The following is a 25,523-nucleotide window of genomic DNA, read 5'->3' as shown; positions in this document are numbered from 1 at the left end:
TTGCCGACCCCTGCTCTAGACGAATACAGCAACATGACAACAGACAACAGGCTCGGTGTAGCAAGCTGCCATCTAATGGTACAAAAAGCCAAAAGTGATTCTCTCTAACTCACTCCACGGTGAAGCTAGCATCTTCAAACACCAATCTTTTTTTTTGTTGTCCCCTCAGTCTGCAGAGCAACTTTCATCTTTTAATTGGCATCTCGAAAGCCTTGACTCCTTTCATCATATAAAGAGATGCCTCTCCACATGATGCGCTGCTGATAGTGACTAAACAACGGAGAAAGAAAGCAGGCAGGCAGGAATGTGGTAGCAGCAAACAGTAACGATGTAAACAAACTTTAAAAGTCAGGATTCCTGCGAGTCTGGAATAAAACCGTTTGCAGCAAAGAGGTGTCTCGTGGTGTGATTGACAGGCGGACATTTTGATTGTCCCCACAGCTAGAGTTGAAAGGGATGGTTCAGCCTATGTTCATGTTGAGGTGAAATATCATCTTACCCTGAGTTGTCCTCATAGGCCAGTAGTGAAAGCTTCTCCAGTTCTCCATTTTCCACTTTGCTACATCAGCACAGGCCAACAGTTAGTAGTGCCCTCTGCAATAGACAGGACACAGATGGACCTTAGCATTGTGTTTAGCATTGTGTTTAGCATTGTGTGTTGGCATTCCATGCCAAAATCTCCACAGAAAACACTATAGCTATATAGCCTACTAGACAATCCCATACATGCTTTTATTGTAATCGCAAACTATGTAGTTTTGAAATAATATGCAATGATCTGTTGTCACATACACTTCCTGGATTCCATTAGGATACCGGCAGCTTTTTGCTCACAGCCGGTGATCACTCTTCAATCAAGTGCCTGTCCAATGAGCGGAGAGCTTGGCTGGTGAAACAAAAAAAAAGAGTCTGTGTGTCGACCAAGAGGAAATAGTTCCAGTTCTGAGCAAATTGATTTTAGATACTATAATTGTTTCATTTGAAATAGAATGCAATTTGTTTGAGACACTTCGTTTGAAGTTCGTCTGTGGAGATTTTGCCAAGCAATTTAAACGATGCTAACTTAGGGCCCCCGTCAGTGTCCTGTCTGTTGGAGAGACCGCTGCTAATGTAACCGGCTCGGTCTGTCTCGAGTCGACTACCTGCGTTGTGTTCTGTGCAGACCGATGACAGGACGATGATGTGTACTTTAGGCACTTTTAATCTGTACAATGCACACTAAAATAATGTTGGAATGAAACATCAAAACATGTAGGTGTCTTCTCAGCACGAGTCAACCTCTCTTCGTCTTATAGAATTTAGACTGAGTTCAGTGCCATTGAACATTTAACAAAAGAAAACATTTCAACACATTACATTTTGAACCTGGTATTGGGAGTAGCAACATACCTGTACAATGCACACAAAAATAATGTTGGAATGAAACATCAAACCATGTAGGTGTCTTCTCAGCACGAGTCAACCTAGCACAAAAGAAACATTTCAGCTAACTGACACGGAGAACAGTGACGAGCGCTAGCTGACACAGTGATGAGCGCTAGCATACAGAAACATGAACCACGAGGTAGCTAAATTAAAGTTCGCTTTACGCTCAAAACACCAATGTTTTCGATACAACATGACAGAATTGATGTGCACTCATCCTTAAATGCATGTACAACTTCTCATGTGCACTCAAATTAAAGTTAAGGTAGGTATATTATAAGTTTACATTGCACTGCTGTAGACACGTACCTCTCTCCGTCTTATATAATAGACTGAGAGAGAAACGCGGAAAATGCAGCCTATAGCCACCACTGCCCCCTAGGGGCGCAATTACACACAAACCTCCCAATACCTACAAATTATAATGAACAATACCAGATTTTGGTTAAATAAAACTTACCTAACCACAAAATATAAAATGAAAAGTTACAAAAAGACCACTCATTCCTTAACCTGTTACACTATGCTGTGGTAGCAAAGTGGAGAACCAACAACCGGAGAAGCTTCCACTATGAGGACAACAATAAGATGATATCTCACCTCAACATGAAGAGAGACTGTACCATCCCTTTAGCTGAGAGGAGAACGAGATGGCTGCCATCTGTCAGTCCCACCATGGGACACCGCTTTCCTACAAACCTGAGGAGCTATTATCGCATAGCCTAAGGCCCAATCCCAATTCACCTCTTGGCCCTACCCCTCTGTTTTAGGGTGGGTAGGGTGACGTGGTAGGGCTATCTGGATATTAGGAGGGATACTCATCCAGATCACATTGTTCTCCCGCCTGGCCTCAGCAAGGTTCCTGGGGAGCAAACTCAGATACGGTTGAGAACTGAGGTTTTCTGTAGGCAGCCAGCCTGTTACCATGGTGTTGGAGAGGGGAAGATGTGGCGCACGAAAGCATCCCTGGAGTTCAGTGGAAGGCTCAAATGAAGAAAATAATGTCTTCGCCAAAGAAGGCAGTAGGCTACCAGAGCATGATATTTGTGCTAAGAATAACAAATCCCTTCGGTGTGGACTATGGCAGAGGCGGACAATCATGATTGCTGATGGTATCCCGGCTGCCATTCCTACACTAGATTGTGGACCTTATCTCACATTCCAGAGTCACTCATCTGAGAGTCTGATTTGTGAGACTAGTGTGGACCGGCGGAGGCCGAAATCGGAGCTCAAACAAGTGTGTAATACCCTTCTTCATCCCCCCATTCCATGCATTTACAATGAGCCCGCCCTCCGATTTCTACCTCCACCAGCCTCCCCTGTAGTGAACCTATCATGCTTTTTTCCCAATCATCCAAAGCAATAATGACGTAATTAAGAGTAGTGAGTTATAACTGTCTCAGGCGTAATTAATTGAGGAGGCGTGCCTGTGGCATCTAATTGCTCCCAATGAGCGGGCCGGAGCCTTGCATGGTAGCTTGCCGTGAATGTGTGTGTGAATGGGTGAATGAGAGGCCATTGTAAAGCACTTTGGAATAAGGCGCTATATAAATGCAGTCCGTTTACTATTCATTGGCACTTGAACTGAATGCCGTTCAAGTTAAGTATGTCGCAATATAGGCCTTTCCTGTATATGCTTCAGTGTGTGATATCTCTCCATCAAGATACAGTATGTCCACATTCTTTTTGTCAGTGGAGTGTACAATACATGGTTTACAGCACAATGAGGACACCTAGGGGACAGTCTCTCTGTCTCTCTCTACCGGGTGGCAAATGGAACAGCCCCTTCCTACCTGGCTGCAAGCAACGGTCACCCCCCGAACACCAGCCCGTTGATTCCACTGTTCCACCTCTGCTGGTCGACTGGCACCACTGCCTCTAAAATAAAATAAAATCTTCCTTCTTTTAGCATGACTGCCAACGGCCCCTGGCCCGAGCCTAGATTACATTTTCCTGCTATGACTGGTGGATAGATGATTCACTTACTTAAGACTTACTTACTACTTAAATGTATTCGTTGTAAGTCACTTTGGATAAAGACGTCTGCTAGATGCCAAAAATGTAAATGTAATATCTGGTGAGGTGCTTGGATTTTGGCATACACCCAAAATCAGAAGACAATCCATTTCTTTGCAAATAATTTATTCAGGTATACAAATACAAAACATCTCTCTTGGTCATTTATCATAAAATAGGTAGGCCTATGTCTTGGCGGTCGAGCAACTCCACTTGATTCCATTGTGTGTTCATGTTTGCCGCGACGAGCGTCATCATCGTTACGTTACGTATAAAACGACAGTATCCTGGAGACTCAATTTCTGCTAACACGTAACATGTAAAGATTAGTTTGACATAAAAGCACAGGAACACAGCATGTTAGGTGAAATATCTCGAAGTCCTGGAAATCATTGGTCGTCCACCTGTTGAGCTTTGGAACGCATCATCAACGTTGGACAACATTCATGATGATAATTCCATACTGCTAAAAATCTGATTACAGAATCAATGAACCAAAGTCCTGTTAAAACTCCTGTGTTGTTGACAAGCCTCAAACACAGACTAAACATGAAGATAAAACAAACACAATGACAACAACAACACAATCCTACGACAGGGCTGAAAAAGCGTTCATACGATGAAGAGTCATTTTGCATTTTATTTTATCTTGTGCTTTGGCCTTTAAAAATGTAAATGTAGCTTCACGCTGGATGTACTGTACCACTCAAAAAGTATGTAGACATTTTATTTAAAAATAAAAAGAACGAAGACGTTTTTAATTCGACCTCAAATCACGTTAAGAGATGTTTCTATGGAGACAATAACTTCAACTTTATTCAAAAAGAGGCTTTCGTCATCAAAACTCACAACTTTGTGCAGAACGCTCCTCCAAATCTCTCTCAAATACAGTTCATACATCCACAATCCTAGTGTGTATGATGTGCTTTTTAAAGTCTTTTTCCAAAGTCCATTTCTTCCTCATTCTCCCAGTTTTGTAAGTTCCTCAAATCCGTCGGCTTTTTACGAGTTCCCGTTTAGACAAGCCGCCACGCTTTGCTCAATCCACTGGACTTTCTCTCTGTGACAGATATGAAGCCGCAGTTTCTCTGACGCTTTGAAGAGGAGTTCTGACGGACCTTCAAACAAGCTCAAGTACCTACGGGGAGATAAAATACATGTAAGAAAAGACAAAAATAGGCGGCAAAAAGAAAAAGGTTGAAAAGGACTGGTAAAAGCCTAGTTCCACATGGCCCCCAGTTGCCCAGTACTCCCTCAAGACTTCAAAACGAGATAAAACAAAATGTGAATAACAGATTGGGAGTGGGTGGAAAAAGGCTTTCGGTAAGCGGTTGAGGAGAACCATTTTAATTGAACTCCACCGATTTGTCAAACCGTAGTCCACCGACTCCACTAAGAACTGCTCTTTACAGGCACATATTTCAAATCACACACACACCTTGATTGTTCCTTGACTGTTTGCAGCAATCAGCACATTCGACTCCTGAAAGCGAGATGGGAGAAAACAGCACAAATCATGACCTGGTCAAAGCGGTTTTTTATTTGTATTTTCGAGATTAGATTCAATCTTTTTGTCATTGCACAGAGTACAACCAAAAGTACGTTCTGCTCTAGGCACAAGGTCAGCCATAGTCAGCCCCCAGAGCAATTAGGGCCTTGCTCAAGGGCACAACAGCAGTGGTAGGCACCTTAGATATAATGCCAGCAACCCTCCAGTCACCAGCTGACATGCAGCTCCCTCCTGAGGCGGGGATTGAACCAGCGACCTTCCGATAACTAGCCGGCCTCTCTAACCTCTAGGCTACCGCCGCCCCACTTTTAAGGGTTTTTAAGGGCCAACTGTGACCGTTTTGCTAGACCGAGCTGATGGTGTTTCTGTGTCTAACTCTTCTGCTACTCTCCCTTGTGGACATGTGGGAACCTCAGACACAATCGGACGGTTTCACAGACAAGGCTAAAGGCTACTCCGGACTCAAACACACTTTCAATGTTAAACCATCCATTGTAGATGCTTCAGTCTAGGAGTAGTCTCAAGCCTTGTCTGTGAAACCGGCCCACAGTGTAATGATAATATCAGGTACATGGAACCTCACTGATCAGTGTCACACACAGTGACATGTTTATATATATATCATTTAATGTATATGTGTAGAGAGAGAGAGAGAGAGAGAGAGAGAGAGAGTGAGAGAGAAAGAGAAAGAGAGAGAAAGAGAGAGAGAGAGAGAGAGAGACAGACAGAGGGAGAGAGAGAGAGAAAGAGAAAGAGAGAGAAAGAGAGAGAGAGAGAGAGAGAGAGAGACAGACAGAGGGAGAGAGAGAGAGAGATATTAATATATAGATCTATCAGTGGAGGCTGGTGGAAGTAGAAATGGGAGGACATGAGGAATGAGGAGTATTCTTCCCCATGCTTTTCCAGTGAGCCCTGTCCTCCCATGTCTCCCTCCCCCGGCCTCCCCCGGTCCGTAGCCTCACCCCGTCGGGCATGGCTCTCCAGCACACGGCGCTGACAAACTCGTTGGTGTCGTCCTCCTTCTTGTCTTTATCCAGCACGCTCTTCACAGTGTCGAACTTGAACGTCAGCAGGGTCTTGGACAGACCCTTGTAGTAGAGGTACAGAGAGTTGTTCTCACTCCCTGGGAAGAGACAAATATAGATATATATATAAAAATATAATTTAACTGACGATTTTATCCAATTACAGTGCATTGCAGTGAGTGCATACCATTTTCTCTATATATAGTCCCAGTGGGAATTGAACCCACAACCATGGCGTTGTTAGCACCACGCTCTACCAACTGAGCCACAGAGGACATTGTGATGTCATCAGTGACGGAGATTGTGTATCATGGCATGACAAAAAAAAAAAAAAAAAAAGACTTCTAGCATTATGACTGCCAATGGCCCCAGGCCTGAGCATAGATTACTTTTTCTTATGATGACTGGTGGATAGATGATTCACAAAAATAATATATTTGTTGACAGTCGTTTTGGATAAAGGCGTCTGCTAAATGCCAAAAATGTAATGGAATGTAAATGGAATGGCTAGTAATAAGGAATCTGGACGGTCAACCAACAACTCTTAAAGGCGGCGGTAGTGGACCACCTGGGGGGTATTCCGTCATAGCCGCTAAAGTAAAAGCCAGGCATATTTTTGATATTCATATTCTTATCAAAATAAGCCTGGATTGTCCTTTAGCGACGTTGATCGAATACCCCCCTGATGTTAGTCCTGACCACATAATGTATGGTTTTATTATGCTCATCATTTACTGTTGTTTTTAATCCATTTTAAATCATTTTTCTTTGTTTTGCACTGTATTGCTGATGTCTTAGTCGTTTTCGTTTTTAATCTGTTCGTTTGTATGTATGTACAGCACTTTGAGCTGCATTCTTATGTACGAAAGGTGCAATATAATTGATATATGTGTGGTGGCCTGGGAAAACCCGTCGGATGTCGCTGGCGTTCGTTCGTGGCAAAGAGCAAATATAGATGGAAATCGCGATTTTGGCGATTTTGATATTATGTGGTATTCTAGTACTTTGAACTCCATACTACATTATGGTGAATAAACATTTTAAGAAAACAAAAGAGAAAGTACTTATTTTGATGTTTTTGTGGCGGGTAGTTTGCTAGCGAAACAACATCACGTTGAACGTGTCTCATTCTCAGTTAAGCAACGCACGCACACATGAGCGAAAGGAGAGACGATACTTCCACCTGTGTTATTGCCAGTTTACTGATGCTCACAATAAGCATAAAGTAATAAAATCTTAACTAGAAGACACACAAATGGATCTGTCCCTCGCATACCGACGAGGCGAGCAGACTACCACCGCATCACAAGCAGACAAACGAGACCGGCCGATCTGCATAGGCTCCTCCCCCGACCCGGAGGAGAAAGGGGAGGATTTCTCCCCTTTCACTTTTTTTGACATGCTACATTAAAATGCTCATAACTTTTTAAAATAAAGGGCTATCTCAGTCATTCAACCAGTTATGAATAGCTGAGAACTTCTAATTTATGGAAATATTAAAAAATGAAAATGTCAAAATGCCACCATGTGAAGGGTTTTCCCAGGCCACCACACATATATATATATAACAGATTATTATTATTATCCCGTTATCAGACTGCAGCAGCTGTGAACAGGGGGGGTAGACAGACACTCACCACAGGCGACATAGTCTCCGTTGGAGGCGAGGCCCACAAAGTTCTTCTCGTTGATGTGGCCCTTGAAGGAGCGCAGGCAGTGGGGCTTGTTCACGTTCCACAGCTTCAGCTGGCTGTCTGTGGACCTGGGGGGCGGAGGACAGAGACTCAGTATGACCAGTCAAGCTAAGACCTGAGAGGTGAAGACACACTATCAGTATAACCAGTCAGTCGTTCAAGCTATGATAAGGGGCGGAGGTTGCCTAGAGGTCAGATTATGTAATGATTGTTTGATGTTATTGTTGTCTTGTATGTTAATATCAAAGGACCATGTTGGAAATAAGTGTTCACACATTCACATGTCATCCCTTGGATTACTGTTTCTTTACTTGATCCATGAATAAACTCAATCAATCAATCAAAGAGAGGCGGGCTAACAATCGGAAGGTCGCTGGTTCGATCCCCGTCTCAGGAGGGAGCTGCATGTGTGCTGGTGACTGGAGGGTCGCTGGCATCAGGTATCCTACCACTGCCGTTGTGCCCTTGAGCAAGGCACTTAACCGCTAATTGCTCTAGGGGCGCTGACTGTGGCTGACTCTGTGCCTAGAGCCTACGGCCGTTGTATGAAAGGTTGTCATTCAAGACACGCACGAGATTCTAGACGACAGATGAGTTGTGATGACATTTGAGAAATAATGGGAAAACCATCTTACACAGACAATTTGTGTTTGTTGGTATCTGAGTGGTCCTCAATTGTGTTTGTAAAAGTCACATTTCTCTCATTCCAATTTAATACTTGACAGGCGATGATGTTTTCTAACGCGTGTGCCCAGACACCGCATCGCTGCCTCTCCTTTCATCTTGACTGCACGGTGACACATGCTAGTAATCAGCTATTGTCACTAAAAACCTTGTTATTCTTGTTTTCTCTGTCCATTTATGTCTATAAGACTTTAAACTTACCTACCATACTGTATGTGGCTTATTTGAGCTGTTTTTTAAATCTTTGTGTGAAGCACATTGCATTGCATTTATGGTACGAATGTGCTATGTGAATAAAACGTGATTGACCGATTGATTCAAGTCCTGATCTAACCCGTCCTCAACCATCCTGGAAAAAGACTCGAGCGCTATGGGCTGGTTCCCCGGACCAAGATTCAACCTAGTCCATGACCTAGGACCACCCTAACTAGTCCTTTGGGTGGTGGTTAGGGCCCAGATCACACTGTAATCTCACGTTTGATGGAGATGACTTACGCGGATACGATTTCCTCTCCGTTGACGAACTTGGCGTAGGACACAGCTTTCCTGTGGCCCTTGAACACCATGATAGGCTGTTTAGTGTTGCGTAGGTCATAGTAGTGAACACAGTGGTCTGGGGGGGGGGAGGAGGAAGGAAACAACACGTTTCAGGACGCCGACAACCCACAATGCAACATGTTCTCAACCATGTGTCGTATCTCAAAAGTTTCAATTGGTTTCGATACATAAACATGTCTTACATAAACAAATCACATGTATGGAAACACTTAGGACCTTGACGAAGCATCTTCTGTAAAGCGTCTTCTGAGGAATGTACGTGTTTGAAATGGTTATATTGTATAAATTGTTGTTGCACTTGTTTGTGTTTTTTCATTGTACTTGTGTAAGAAGGGCTCCCCTGAAAATGAGACCCTAGCCTCAGTGGGACTGTGTGCATACATACAGGTTTACTATTAACAACAACAACAACAACAACAACAACAACAACAACAACAACAACATAAAGTCAATGACATATTTCCTATTTGGTTCTTTTTTGCAATTTGTTGTACTGACACCCTACCTGCACATCCGAAGGCGAGGTGATATCTGGACGTGGGACTGAACTTGACACAGCAGACATTGGCTTTGGCCTCGATGCTGGCAACAGAGTTGTCCAGGTTGGTAGACCATAACTTCACTGAAATACACACACACACACACACACACACACACACACACACATATATAGAGAAAAGGTCAGTTTTCTGTAGAACATTTGTGGGCCTCCTTCTGGCTGTCTAAAAATTGGTTTATGACAGCGGAAAGAAGAACGGATGGATAACATGGTTAGAGGGCAGAATGAACTGAGGGTTGAGAATGATGGAGAGAGAGAGAGAGAGAGAGAGAGACAGAGAAACAGACAGCCAGACAGAGGACACATTCTTTCATTGTTACCTTTTGCGTCATCCGAGCCCGAGGCTAAGAGCTTAGGATCCATGAGGTTGAAGTCGACACTCCAACACCTCTTCTCATGCTCCTAGAAGAAGACCAAGCGTTCACTTAGTTTCACAGTGGAGTTAACCCCGCCACAGCCATCACTCTACAGTGCTGCTACGCCTCTGTCAGAACACTGGAACTACCCTAGTCACAACATGGTTTGTTACTACAGTAATGCACAATTATATGCGCTTTGAAAAATGAAAAGCGCTTTACAAATAAAATGTGTCATTATTAATTACACACAATTGATTTATTATTATGACGATGATGATGATGACGATGCTGTGACTTTTGTCTTTTAAATGCACAATTACAGTAGCAGTCAAAAGTTTGGACACAATTTCCTGTTCAGTTGAATGGGGTAGTGTGTGTCCAAACTTTTGACTGGTACTCAATTCAAATGAAAAGCTCTTTACAAATAAAATGTAGTATTAATGAATGCATTAATATTGTGAGGATGCTGTGATGCACACCTGATAGACCTTGGACCTCTGGCCGGTGAAGCCGTCCCACAGGATGACGGTCCCCTCGTAGTCGCTGCTCGCCAACAGGTTCTTATGGTAGCTACTCCAGCTGATACAGCTACACACACACACACACACACACACACACACACTACAGCGTTAGAAATAGTAGAACAATATCGCTTGATGGCGTGGCACACTAAGGCGTCAGCCATGTATTCGCAGGATCCCCGGTTAGATTCCGGCCGTCAACCTATCCTGCATGTCATCCCTCCTCTCTCTCCCTCACCCATCCTTCCTGTCAGTCTCTACTGTCTCTATCCTCCTCTCTCCCTCACCCATCCTTCCTGTCAGTCTCTACTGTCTCCATCCTCCTCTCTCTCTCACCCATCCTTCCTGTCAGTCTCTCTCAATAAAGCAGAAATGCCCTAAAAAGCATATAAAAAGTGCTCAGTGAGTGTATGTCATATATAAATGACCTAGCAAAGATCAAACCCAGATCCAAACACTATCTGCCTGAATTAAAATCACCATGGGAACGTACCACAGTTGTGGACATCCCTTGTTTCTCTAGTCCAGTATAAGAGGCAGGACGACCGTTCATCAAAAGACCATGAGTGGTTGACGGTGACTCACAGTCCCACCGTTCCTCATTCCATGCATTACAATGACCCTGTCCTCCCATTTCTACCTCCACCAGCCTCCCTGGTATACACGTACATGATCATTCTGTTCTGCTAATACAGTGTTGTGTAAGCATCCTGAAGACGCATGACATTAGAATAATGATCATAATAAATAAATAAAATCGATCATACACGTAACAGCATACTGACATCTGCGTCCTGGCAAAAGCAGTTCGATGCGCTAGATAGATAAATAAATATATACGTAAATATATGTAGATATGTAAATCCGCACCGGGTAAATACCACGACACCATTAACGTTTGAACAAATTATAATTAACGACAACTTTGAAACACGTTTCCATATTCAGACACGGCTGGCCGACAGCGATGTATTTTACGTGACAGATGAAGCGGTTTCCTAGGGCGAGAGACGGAGAGCGGCGGGGGAGAGGTCACCTGATTTTGGAGTTGCAGGTCATCTCGTTGACGGGGTAATGGATGTCCACGGCGTCCTGGATCACCGTTCCATATTCAAACACCTTGATCTTCTTGGTGACGCCGGCGATAGCAAAGTAATCACAGTCACGGTCAAACTCAATGCTGAGACGGAGAGGAGAGAGAGGAGAGAAGGAGAAGGAAAAGGGGGGGAAGACGAGACAGAAGACAAGACAGAGGAAAGAGGACGAAATAGAGTGGGGGGGGAGGGGGACAAAAGCAATATAGAGTTAACACAATGTTATGGTTACGTTCATGCCTGCTTCACTCAAGACGTGACAAACATCGGTAACAAGTGAACTGTGATACAACACCGTCCTCTACAGGCCAAGGAGGATAGTACAGGTCATTTGGATCCTGCGGAAAATCGACAGAGCCGGTTTTCCCAGAAACAGATTAAGCCCAGTCCTAGACTTAACACAATTTCTAATAGATCTCCTTTGAAGACGTATTTCATCCTAGAATTACGTGTACTCTGAGTCTGGGAAACCATAAATGTAGCAGCAAAGAGCTATCTGTCTGTAAGAGTCTGTCTGTAAGAGTCTGTCTGTAAGAGACTGTCCTGTAAGAGTCTGTCTGTAAGAGTCTGTCTGTAAGAGTCTGTCTGTAAGAGTCTGTCTGTAAGAGTCTGTCTGTAAGAGTCCGTCTGTAAGAGTCCGTCTGTAAGAGTCCGTCTGTAAGAGTCTGTCTGTAAGAGTCAGTCTGTAAGAGTCAGTCTGTAAGAGTCAGTCTGTAAGAGTCAGTCTGTAAGAGTCTGTCTGTAAGAGTCTGTCTGTAAGAGTCTGTCTGTAAGAGTCTGTCTGTAAGAGTCTGTCTGTAAGAGTCTGTCATGTAAGAGTCTGTCATGTAAGAGTCTGTCATGTAAGAGTCTGTCTGTAAGAGTCTGTCTGTAAGAGTCAGTCTGGTGTTGAGGGTACCTGGAGACGATGCTGGAGCCGTTGTAGAGGTCGCTGGCGTAGGACAGCGTGGCCAGCGGCCGGACAGAGTTGTAGCGCGTGAACTTGGACAGGCACTCCATGAAGTCATCCAGCTGGTTCAGGTTCCTCCCCTCGTCTGAGACAGAGGCACAACACACCGTCAGAATGGCTACGACCGGTGAATCGATGATTCACTCGCTTAGTCAAATGTAACGATTGTAAGTCGCCTTGGAATAAGGCGTCTGCTAAATGGCAAAAATGTAAATGTAAAGAATCAGATCGATCGGGAGCATAGACAGATTTGTGTTTTCGGTTTGTTATGAGACTATGACGGGACAAATTAGACTATGGCGGGCCACATGAGTCTCTGTAATTAATTAACACTGAGACTGATTATGAATACCTCTGGAAAGTTATATTTCAATAATAATGAAAACATATTTTCCATGAGACACCCAATTCACGACTGTCTAAATATTATATAACATATATATATATACACTACATATTAAAGATAAATAATCAAATTAAGTGAATAAATCCACTGGTAACAGGCAGCAGCAGCTAGCCTACCTGTAATGCGGGTCATCCTGTTGGAGAAGTAGCATTGCTCCAGGTCCTCAAAGTGCGCTGTGAGCCTCTTCCTCCGGGACGCCAAGGTGCTGTTGTACCACGTTTGCCTCTTCCCCTGATAGGCAAAACAAACTTTATTTAAACTCAGACATTTAACAAACATGCGTGTAAGACAATATAGTTGCACTAAATTGAATTGTATTGAACTGAATAGAATACAGTAGAGTGAGAGCCTGGTAGGCCAGAATCAATGTGTTAACTAGAGAAGGTTCTAGATTACCTGTGAAGTTCCCCCGAACCCTGGAGGCTGGCTGTACTCTGTAGAATCTATAATACTGCAGACAAAACACCAGAAGAAGAGAGTCAGTACTCTAGAATCTATAATACTAGAGACAAAACACCAGAAGAAGAGATCAGTAAGCCTATAAGTTAGCGGGGGCATGTCTCCTCAAAGCTTCAATAATGTCTCATCAGGTCACCCTGCCCATGTGACCAGTCATGCACGTGATCCAGGGTTGCTGCTGTTTTAGAGAGGCTACCTCAAAACAATGAGAAACACATTCTTGAAATTCTTCAGGTTCAGGGTGTTCGAACAAAGAGTACACGTTCTCAGGATTCTTCAAGTCAGGGTATTTGGTCTGGAACCTTCCGTGAACAACAAAGCAGTGTAGAGGTGGAGAGGTGTGTGTTACCTGGGTACAGGTGAGGGGGGTGTAGAGGTGTGTGTTACCTGGGTACAGGTGTAGAGGTGTGTGTTACCTGGGTACAGGTGTAGAGGTGTGTGTTACCTGGGTACAGGTGTACAGGTGTAGAGGTGTGTGTTACCTGGGTACAGGTGTAGAGGTGTGTTACCTGGGTACAGGTGAGGGGGGTGTAGAGGTGTGTGTTACCTGGGTACAGGTGTAGAGGTGTGTGTTACCTGGGTACAGGTGTACAGGTGTAGAGGTGTGTGTTACCTGGGTACAGGTGTAGAGGTGTGTGTTACCTGGGTACAGGTGTAGAGGTGTGTGTTACCTGGGTACAGGTGTAGAGGTGTGTGTTACCTGGGTACAGGTGTAGAGGTGTGTGTTACCTGGGTACAGGTGTAGAGGTGTGTGTTACCTGGGTACAGGTGTAGAGGTGTGTGTTACCTGGGTACAGGTGTAGAGGTGTAGAGGTGTGTGTTACCTGGGTACAGGTGTAGAGGTGTGTGTTACCTGGGTACAGGTGTAGAGGTGTGTGTTACCTGGGTACAGGTGAGGGGGGTGTAGAGGTGTGTGTTACCTGGGTACAGGTGTAGAGGTGTGTGTTACCTGGGTACAGGTGTACAGGTGTAGAGGTGTGTGTTACCTGGGTACAGGTGTAGAGGTGTGTGTTACCTGGGTACAGGTGAGGGGGGTGTAGAGGTGTGTGTTACCTGGGTACAGGTGTAGAGGTGTGTGTTACCTGGGTACAGGTGTAGAGGTGTGTTACCTGGGTACAGGTGTAGAGGTGTATAGGTGTGTGTTACCTGGGTACAGGTGTACTGCCGTACAAAGGCAAAAGGCAGTAACTTCAATTTTCATATTTGTGACATTAAAGACATTCTTTATCATGTGGCCAAATATCCTGTCTCTACTGTGTTGTATTTTCGAGAAAATAGGGGTCGTATTTACAGTAACTTCAAAAAAGCCTAGAGAAACCAAGGCAAACCACAGCAACTTGAGTTGCGGTATTCTGACTTTGTCTCGCTGCGCTGAACTGCGGAGTTACTGTAGCGCACTGCAAAGTTACTGTACTCTGCCTTTGGTTTGGAACACTTAAAAAGTGAGGTTATACTTAGCTGTAGCTAGCTAGTTAGCTTACAAGCAAGTGATTACGAAAACAATCTTGACAGCAGAACTGCTCCCAGACGCGATCAGAATTGTAAAACAATTTACAAAGGCAAGAGACAACTAGGGATGGGACGATTATCGTGTTTATCGTTAATCGCGATAAAAACACCCGCGATAACTTTATCGTGGAGAATTTTAATTAGTTGAATAATCGTCATAATCGTTTTTTTTAATTTCTTTTTTTTCTTTTTAAATGACTGGACTTTTTAAATAGGCACTACATTTTATAAACACTGCTTTGTCTGACTGGTGGTCCCCAGCTGATGACCCAGTTAGGCCCACATAGGTGTTCAGTGATGTGTCACAGCACACCTGTTCTAAAGGCACTGTTGGAGGTGCGTCAGGCAGCAATGCCCAGCAGGAGTACCATCACCTGTATCATGATTTGATCTGTCTGTTTTTATTGTATGTATTAATGTATGTGACCTATGTGTGTTTTTTTTTTTTTTTTTAATATTTTTATTGAGTTTCACAGAGACATGTACACAACAGGACATAACAACAACAACTAGTATCCGTGGGGGAGGTTATTGTCCCATTAATAGTAGAAAACTAGTTTTGCACTTTGTTATGCAGTACATTGTCCATAAACAATAACAGAAAATGTTCTTTCTCTTTTCTTTTTTTTTAAACAAAGACAAACAAAACAAAACAAAAACAAAAAAACAGGGGGGGAGGAGGCCATGTCACATATCAGAAATAAACAGAAAAGAAAATGACAACAAATGCCATAATATATGGGGGGATCACCCCCATCGGAGACAGCATCCATGTCTAAAGGGCTGTGCACACAGCGTGCGATTTCTGTTGCGCGTCAACGTTCCATTTTGAAGTTTGAATGGAAGTCTATGAGAACATCGCATCGCAATGCACACGGCCCCGCACGGCGAAAATTCGATTCCATTCATAACAACAATGGAAATTATGGAACGTTGACGCGCAACAGAAATCGCACGCTGTGTGCAGAGCCCTTTACAGTCCTAAACACAGCGGCAGCACAACACCAGCACAGTAAATAATATTGTGACCCATACATTGTAGATCTGTTACACATTAGTCTTGTGTACTTTATTGAGTGTAATCCACCAAACCTTTCATTACAATGGCAGCCAGTCTGGTACCAATATAATCTAAGAACGGAGACCAAATCTTATAGAATGTCTTTATCTTACACTTATACCTATATGTCAGATATTCCATAGGAATCATCATCATCAAAAATTACCTTGTGCCATCCAGCTATTGTAGGCGGTTTGCAGTCTATCCATTTCAGCAATATATTTTTCCTTGCACAAAAAGTGAGGATACACAGAAGTCTTTTGGAATGCATACTTTTAAGTTGTTTGTCTGGCAACCCAAACAATAGACACATGGGGTCCTTTTCCAATGTAACATCTAGAATTAGATGAATTTTATCCACTATACCTTTCCAGTAATCATCTATATATCTACAAGTCCAAACACAATGAACAAAGCTCCCAACCTCGGTAATACACTTTGTACACATTTCCGATTTGTTATGATCCATTTTATGTCTAAGTTGGGGAGTAATCTGCAAACGTTGTAGTAGTCTACATTGCGTTTCCTTCGTCCTATTACAGATTGAGATGTTGTTTGCCGATTGCCATATTAGTGACCAAGTTGCTGCATCAGTATTAATGTTCAGGTCATTATTCCAGTCTTTGGGCGTAAATGCAGGTTTGCCTTTATCATATTTCGAAAGTGCTCTATACCCAAGCCCCAGAATGCCTCTCGTCTTTCCAGCAGAGACTATCTCCTCCAGCGGAGAGGGTTGGTGACAGAGGCCAGTGTCTTTTTGGCTATTTAAAAAACTTCGTATCTGAAGGTATCTGAAAAACTCATTTCGTGGTAGGTCATATTTCTTACATAATTGGTCAAATGAAAGTAGTATTTCCGTATCATATAAATGTCCGATAGTAACCATCCCTTTGCTGTCCCACCGCTTGAAACCCCTATCCGTGGCACCAGGGGAGAAGTCTATGTTGCCCCAAACTGGCGAGAGGGAGGATGTAATAATCGTATGTTATAAATAAATAGTAATATAATTGAGATTTCTCACATGAGCCGCGCGCAAATATCCTCACAGAAATTTCTCTCGCGCGATTGTTCAGCCTGCATGGGTAACGTGACTGTCAAGTCAGCCTTGTCAGTCAGTCACTAACGTATGCTAGCCTTCTCACCATGGCTGCATCGGCCCCGTGTCCATTGCCTCACCTTTCCAGGGTTGCACGCAGGCTTCTATGCATACCTGCAACTAGTGTTCCTTCAGAGAGAGTGTTTAGTGCCAGTGGGCACATACTCACACCTCTCCGAGCACAGCTAAAGGCAGAAAAAGTGAACATGTTGACATTTTTGCACTTTAACCTATCTTGAAGCTTTCAAGTCTCTAAGCCACAAGGCTAGCACTCAGTTTGATGACAGAAAAGTGTCAGTGTTCAAGTTTTGTTTGACAGTATTTTTTTCCTTTATTTATGCAGTGATACCTTATAATTTATCATTACCTTATTTAAGATTTTATTAAAGATTTTTATTTTTGTCAAGATGTTTTTAAAATGATGTTAATGTTATTAAGATGATTCAATAAAAATACAACAAAATCTAAGTTAAATCGCGGTAAATCCATTCCAATTATTTTGATAAGCAGACGCCCGTTGCACGCTCTTTTGCAAGTTAAATGAATAAAAAAATAAAATCCAAATACAATTCCTGATTGGTATGCAAAACGTTTTGTTTTGCATAGCTGTTTTGCATAGCTGTCATGTGTCATCAATCAGTCAACGTGGATGAAAAATACTCCATCCAATCGTGTTACTGCATTCAGCTACTGAAGCTGAAATTGTTTTGCAGCCAATTGGCTATTGCCAGAACTTCATCTGAGAGGAATGACTGTATTTTTAAGTTACAAACATAATGCTTGGAGTTATTTAAACATGTAATTGTATGCAGGCGCCATATGCCAAATTAGATTATTATCCAATTAATTATTATCCAAAAATAGATGAAATAATGTTATCTTATAAGATACTTGGAACAACACAAGAACACCATAATATAATAAAGTCACTCTATATCAATATCAAAATGAGGATTTTTATCATATTTCTCATTATACTGTTTTTTTATTGTGATCAAAACTAAAGTGACAAGATGAAATTGAAGTTCAAATCAGAGGTCAGGATTAATATGTACAAAGTATAACCTAATATAAAGCCATAAAACTGCCACATATTCAGTGATCTGCCTGTAACTATTTTGGCTGGACAACAACAAAACTTTAGTCATTTTTCTCAGTTCTGCACTCTGTGAAGTTACTGCCTTTTGCCTTTGTATGGCAGTGTAGAGGTGTGTGTTACCTGGGTACAGGTGTAGAGGTGTGTGTTACCTGGGTACAGGTGTAGAGGTGTGTGTTACCTGGGTACAGGTGAGGGAGCTCCGAGGTTGGGTACGGTGCTGTCCATGTTGCCGTCTATGTCACTCACAGGCGAGTACAGCCCACTCATTTCCTAGAGAGCATACCACAAGTTCAGCTCAACACACTTCGGAAATGTCGCTACAGAACATGACATGTTTTTCAGTCTATTAGAGTATATATATATATATATATATATATATATATATATATATATATATATATATTAGCATTTAAATATCGTAGAAGTACAGGTATAAATCTTTTGTTTAAGATTCTAAGGGAGGGTTGGCCCTTGCCATGCACAGATTAAGCCTAATCCTGGACTAAATCAGACTTTTAATGGATAATCTCCATTGAAGAAGCTGTTTAGTCTAGGATTAGGCTTCGTCTGTGCCCCGGGAAACCGGCCCGGAATATTTAGACGCCTTCGTCACCCTACCTCCACACGCTTGATGTCCTCTTCTAGGAAGTTCAGCTCCTTTTGTAACTGCTCCAGTTGCTGGATGAAACGAACACAACGTCACAAAACAACACGTCGTCGTCAACAACAACTACAAGCGCCGCCATCTACGCCATGACAGTCCTGATTAATAAACAAAAATACTGTAAGCACCAGACATGGATCAAATAGTATTTGAATATCCTTTCAAATACTACAGAGCTTTTTCGCTCGAGACAGAACCGGAGTGCCAGATGGGGGCGGGGATTAGCACTTTTTGGACCCGTTCCATCGGTTCGACCGCACAAGGCAAACACAATCAAGCACAGATAGGCATCTGAAAGGACTCCCGATGCTACTTGAGGCCAGGTCTGGACCAACTGAAAACCGCCCCAAAAACATCAAACAAACCTCTCTTTTATTCCTCCGGGCTTCTTTCAGGAATTCCATTAAGATCTGACGCTGAGCTGCCTGCGACTCCTAATGGGGGTGGGAGGGGGTAACGGATAGCTTTAATAATATAATATAATATAGTATATGCCATTTAGCTGACGCTTTTATCCAAAGCGACTTACATTGCAGTGAGTGCAAACATGTTTTCAGTATATATGGTCCCAGCGGGAATCAAACCCACAACGTAAGTGATCCACAGAGGACCACCACTTTAGTGTGGAGGATGAAGGTTCTGTTTACAGTAACACATCCCAGTAAAAATATAGAAATAAAACGGTCACGGTATTATAAACTAGTCCCAGATTGAACTCTGGGGGCTGGAAATGTTATTCTTTAAGATATTAATACATACAATGGGGTGGTGGGGGAGGGTGTAACGGATAGCTTTAACTAAGACCACATCCACAGCCACACCATAACCAGCCGTACCCACATCATCACACGAGTACATTCCGTGAGGATGTGAAACGGACAGAACATAAAAGTCTGCACATTAATTCTTCCTTCTTCTAGCATTGTGACTGCCAATAGCCCCTGGCCGTAGCATAGATCTATTTTTCTTGTTATGACTGGTGGATAGATGATTCACTTACTTAGACAAATGTATTTGTTGTAAGTCGCTTTGGATAAAAGCGACTGCTAAATGCCAAAAATGTAATGATTGTATTTGTTGTAAGTCGCTTTGGATAAAGGCGTCTGCTAAATGCCAAAAAATGTAAAAATGTAACGAATCTATTTGTTGTAAGTCGTTTTGGATAAAGGTGTCTGCCCAGAAATTAAAATGAAATGAAATGAATACACACCGCTTCCAGCTGTTTCTTCTTCTGCACAAGGAGCTCCAGCATGAGGTTGACGTTGGCCAGGTCCACGTTCTCCTGGTCCGGCCCGAGGACGTCCTGGAACACCTGCCACCTGGAGCCGTTCTGGAGAACGGAAACCAAACACACAGAATTGGGTTTGGATTTGATTTTCTTTTTATTAGGATCTCCATTAGCTGATGCCAAAACATCAACAGCAACTCTTCCGGGGGTCCACACAAAACATCATAAATAATAAAGAAGAAACCATCACAAAACGTTCTTTAAAAAAACGGATAAAATGATAGTGGGGGGGGTTTCTGTGGTTCGTCAGTCTTCGTACACAACTAGGCCTACAATGTACAGTTGTGTTGTGGTTGTTTATGTTTTTAGTGCACGGTTTTATGAGGTCTTACAGTGCAGAAGATCCTATATCTGTAAAGAAAGCATATGAATGAATAGTACTGATGACAAAGTAGACACAAAAAGGTGTTCTTTTAGATAAACTAAAAAGAGAACGGAGGGGAAGCTCCAGGGGAGGCTAGTGGAGGTAGAAATCGGAGGACGGACTCACTGTAATGCATGGAATGGAATGAAGAATGGTATCAAACATGTGTTCTATTACACGCATTACAATGAGCCCATCCTGTTTCCTGCCTCCACCGACCTACCCTGACACATCTCATATCTGGAGCTATGTGGGGCGACAGGTTGCCTAGAGGTCAGAGAGGTCAGAGAGGCCAGTTAGAGATTGGTAGGTCACTGAATCGATCCCCACCCCAGGAGCCGGATGTGAGCTGTTGACTGGAGGGTTGCTGGCATCATATCTAAGGTGCCTACCACTGCCTTGTGCCCTTGAGCAAGGCACTTAACCACTAACTGTTCCAGGGCACTAAAGACGGCTGACCCTGTGCCTCTGTTCTCCCAGAGGGGGAACATGTGCAGAACTACATTTCGTTGTCTCAGTACATACGCGCTCTGTTCAATGACAATAAAGTTGAATCTTAGGTCATGTTCTCACATGACAATCCGAATCATGACCAGGAGCAAGTGGATGAGATTGCAACATTGTTGCCGAAAATAATTTCTCTGATTAGCGTTCTCACAGCCCTTTATGTAAACGAAGTAAGATACGCAATCGAAGCAACAGACGTGGTAGTTGATTGGTCAGAAAAATGTAATATTGCCCGTTCGTCCCGCTCTTATCCAGAACAACACGCACTCGCTGTTGTTTTCCTATGGACAGCCTCAATGCGTCGTTTCTAACCGGAGCAAAACCACCCTTTTCAAGCGGAGCATCTGTCGGTTGTTTGCTCCGGGAGTGACTTTGAATGCGCGTTCTCACAGCTCCAAACGACCAGAGCAAAGCGAATTTTATCCTAAACTCCGATTCCAAGTGAAGCAAATGTTCTAGTGAGAACACACCCCCAGTCTTAAACATCTGTCAACCCGGCGGCATCATCCACCAATGAACTGTGACCACATGATCACTAGGAGCACTTACAGGGTGGTCCATCTTCAGCCGCTTCTCATCTGATCTCTGCTTCTGCTTGAGGATGAGTTCATTCACTGCAACACAACCGCAACAAGAATGGGTACAAACCGGCAATTTCCTTCTGGGGGACAATACAGTTGTTATCCTATCGAATCAACCGAGGGGTGATGCATCAGCGAGGTTTAGGTTGAGAACAACACATGCACAAACAACCAACACCACAACAACCACAAACAAGACCGCTGTGACAACTTCCATGGTAGAAAGACAGACACATCTATCAATGATAACAACGCTCCAAACTTCTGAACATCTCCCATCAAGACGGAAGCAAAACCTACCAAGGAAATTTGGGTAAAGCTGATCGACGTTGTCGATGATGTAATTACACTTTGGACATCTGTTACTGTCTTCCAAGCTCTGTCGAATGCACTTGTAGCTGAAGCAAGAGGCAAGAGAGGGGAAATCAAAGGAGCAATGTCACAAAAGAAACCCCAGATGTGTTTATTTATGCAGTATTGGCTGTAAACGTTGCCACCAACACATCGGAACGAGTGCACGTAGTAAAACAGTTGCAATATTGTCACGTAACGCGTGCTTACCAGAAACTGTGTCCACACTTTGTCATGTGTGCCTCCTCGATCATTTCAAAACAAATCGGGCTGAAACACAATGCAAATGTCGTGTTAGTTAGTTCATTGCATTAGGGGGTCCCTGGTTATGAGCCAGCCAGGTTACAATTCTGCATCTAGAGGTGAAACTCCTTGGGTACTTTGGGTGGCTTTAACAAGCAAATACTTCACTGATCATAAGTTTAGCTAGACGAGAGAGAGACAGAGAGAGAGAGAGAGAGAGAGAGAGAGAGAGAGAGAGAGAGACAGAGAGAGAGAGAGACAGAGAGAGAGAGAGACAGAGAGAGAGAGACAGAGAGAGAGAGACAGAGAGAGAGAGACAGAGATACAGAGAGAGACAGAGAGAGAGACAGAGAGAGAGAGAGAGAGAGAGACAGACTCGAGACAGAGAGAGAGAGACAGAGAGAGACAGAGAGAGAGACAGAGAGACAGAGAGAGAGAGACAGAGATACAGAGAGAGACAGAGAGAGAGAGAGAGAGAGAGAGAGAGAGAGAGAGAGAGAGAGACATAGACTCGAGACAGAGAGAGAGAGACAGAGAGAGACAGAGAGACAGAGAGATACCAAGCAAACCGTTTCAGGGGAATCAAGAAAACCTCCTCACCAGACAAAGTCGTTGCTCTTATCCTCGTAGGAGTTCAACAGGCCGTTGTAGAGAGGGACTTGGTGTAGGGGACGTTTCCTGCTGCTGGAGGAGCTGGAGGACGAGGAGCTGGGCCGGTTCAGGGGGGTGAGACCCCCTCCTCCTCCTCTGGGGGACTGAGAGACCGCCAGCAGCGCCGGGACGGTGGTCAGAGACCCCTCGGTGGCCAGAGACCGGGAGGTGGGCACGGCGATGCCAGAGGTGTTCCCCCCGTTGCTGGAGGAGCCGCCTCCTCCTCCTCCTCCTCCTCCTCCGGTGTTGTTGTTGTTGCCACCGTTATTCGCATTCGTAGCTAAGCTCCCGGTACCGGTCCCGCTGCTCGTCCCAGGCCCGGAGCCCGGAGCTCCTCCCCCCCCGCCGGTCTGCTGTTGCTGCCGGCCGCTTGACATAACTCAAGACCGAGGCTCCACTCTCTCTAAGGCCGCGCTGTGATGTTGCTGTGAGGAGTCACTGCATCCGAGCAGGGCTGTTTAGGGCTAGTTATAGCTAGCTTTAAGTCCCGAGGAAAGAAGTGTAGGGTGATATGACGACGAAGCTATCATATTATAAGAGAGAGAGAGAATGTTGTAAAAATGTTCCAAGCGAAAGAAGGAGGGCTACGGTTTAGGGAATTAGACACCACATCTCTCCGAGTCTCCTCGGTTACCCAGACAGCCCGTGACACAGGACTGAACTATATTGGCCTCCGAAAGTCGTTACTGCCCCCTGTTGGGAAGGAGTGGTAAATAATACCTAAAGTTGCATCCTTTTCTACAAAAATAAATACAAAATCATTTTTTATCATCATATATTTTATATAAAAACGATAGAAGTCATACAAAAAATTGTTTTTTGTATGACTTCTATCGTTTTTATATAAAATATCGAGTTGTATATGAATGTATGACGTAGTAGTAACACGCTACTACTACTACTACTACTACTACTACTACTACTACTACTACTACTACTACTACTACTACTACTACTACTACTACTACTACTACTACTACTACTACTACTACTACTACTACTACTACTACTACTACTACTAATAATAATAATAATAATAATAATAATAATAATAATAATAATAATACTGGTTGCACTACTTATAATAGTAGCCTAGTAAAAGTTATAGGGGTGAACATCAATAGTCAAGTGGTTTCCTCAACTTGTGTCCTTTCCATCTCACCACGGGCCAAGTGTGAATAGTGAATCCCCTGTTCGTATGCCACCATAATGCTTTTCCCTACCCTGTCTTTTCAGGTCATCACAGTGGAAGGAAGGAAATGTAGCCGACTTATATTGATATGCATATTTCTTATGCTAATTTGAATACTAATGAAATAAAGTATGTTTTTTGAGTCTAGGGTTGACGTTCAAAGTAGTGACCACAATGCAAAGCCTTGGTGATTCATGCCTGCCTGCCTGCCTGAGTCCATATGAGGTAAAAAGAGGAGGGTGGTGGCCTGGGGTGGTCCAGTGGTCTAGCACCGCGGTCTACAGTGCACACATATTATGTCGGCGTGGGTTCGAATCCAGCCCATGCCCTGCTGACATGCCCTCTCTCCCTTCTTCTCCTTACTTTCCTGTCTGTCTTCACTATATCTGTCCAATAAAATGAAAAATATGAGTGTGGGACTGCCCCACTCAGAAAAAAATACTTTAAAAAAAAAAGAGGAGGTAGTCTTCCCTGCCTGTCCCCTCCCAGCCCACACCCGCTGGTCTCTCAGCAGACACTCTGAGCTCCTATCAGGCTCATTGATGTTACCGCACCGTACCGCAAGGAAAGGAGAGGAGCGAAGGAAACCACTTTAGACTATTGAGTTGTGCCCCCAGTGTGGCCGACCACCTGCCTCATGAAGTTCTAACACCACACAGCAGAGGGCGTCACCTGCATGACCCTGTCGGGAGGAGGCGTCCCAATTCTCCACCCTCCTCCCTGGAGTGTGTCCTTGCCTGTGTGCTCACCTACATCGATTTGAAAGCATACACCACTTCTGTGATTTTGTGTGTGTGTGTGCGTGTGGTGCGTGTGGGTGGGTGGGTGGATGGATGGGTGTGGGTGGGTGGGTGGATGGGTGTCTGTGGATGTGTGTGTGTGTGTGTGTGTGTGTGTGTTAATGTGAATCCTCAGTCTGCTCCTAACCTATATGTCCAGAAAGCCATATTTAAATGTACATGTCATTCAAAATCATAATGATGACATTTCAATTCCTCCTCTTACCAAAACACTGTGCGTGTGTGTGTGTGTGTGTGTGTGTGTGTGTGTGTGTGCGTGTGCATGCCTGTGCGTGTGCGCGCATGCCTGTGTGTGTGTGTGTGTGTGCATGCATTCGTGCGTGTGTGCCTGTGTGTGTGCGCGCACGTGTGCCTGTGTGTGTGTGCGTGCCTGCCTGCATGCGTGCGTGCGTGCGTGCGTCTGTCTGTATGTGTGAGTGTGTGCAAACATGTGACAACCCTTGGCTCCATCCACCTGTACCTCCAAACTAACATGGAGTTATTCATCTGTTCACACTCTCATTAATATGCAGTCAGTATTTTTTTTTTCCATATCTCCCTCACCCAGTCAAATATACTGGAGGTGACGAGGCAGGGACAGCGTGCCAGAAAGCCTACTGTACTGTAAGCAGCATTCAAAAAACACTTTCCAATGTTTTCACTTGTGGAAGAAGTTTATGAAGCGTTGCTTATGCACTGTAGTTCAATTAAGACGGAAAAAAAGACACACAAGCAGAGGAAAATCACTGGATATCTTGAAGAATACATTAGTCTCTCTCTCCTCTCTCTCTCTCTCTCTCTCTCTCTCTCTCTCTCTCTCTCTCTCTCTCTCCCTCCCTCTCTCTCTCTCTCTCTCTCCCTCTCTCTCTCTCTCTCTCTC

At 43.8% G+C, this 25,523-nt stretch overlaps 1 protein-coding gene across 1 annotated transcript; it reads right to left on the bottom strand.

Moving 5' to 3' along the window:
• Positions 1-3,583: 3,583 nt before the first annotated feature.
• cop1 (COP1 E3 ubiquitin ligase) lies at positions 3,584-23,088 on the bottom strand. The gene is made up of 20 exons (XM_080546343.1): positions 22,622-23,088; positions 21,989-22,048; positions 21,728-21,825; positions 21,396-21,460; positions 19,898-20,017; positions 19,053-19,121; positions 18,642-18,701; positions 18,202-18,293; positions 13,197-13,251; positions 12,917-13,031; positions 12,344-12,479; positions 11,388-11,531; positions 10,310-10,418; positions 9,792-9,873; positions 9,418-9,534; positions 8,850-8,967; positions 7,614-7,738; positions 5,914-6,074; positions 4,880-4,924; positions 3,584-4,579 (listed from the first exon to the last, which is right to left on the bottom strand). The coding sequence occupies exons 1-20, from the start codon at positions 23,047-23,049 to the stop codon at positions 4,562-4,564; spliced, it is 2,217 nt and encodes a 738-aa protein (XP_080402469.1). The 5' UTR covers positions 23,050-23,088; the 3' UTR covers positions 3,584-4,561.
• Between the last annotated feature and the right edge of the window lie 2,435 nt (positions 23,089-25,523).

Source organism: Nansenia antarctica (assembly GCF_963989245.1).
Source record: "Nansenia antarctica genome assembly, chromosome: 16".
NCBI lineage: Eukaryota > Metazoa > Chordata > Actinopteri > Argentiniformes > Microstomatidae > Nansenia > Nansenia antarctica.
The sequence above is the reverse complement of the archived record's forward strand: the minus strand, read 5'-3'. Positions and strand labels throughout refer to the sequence as shown.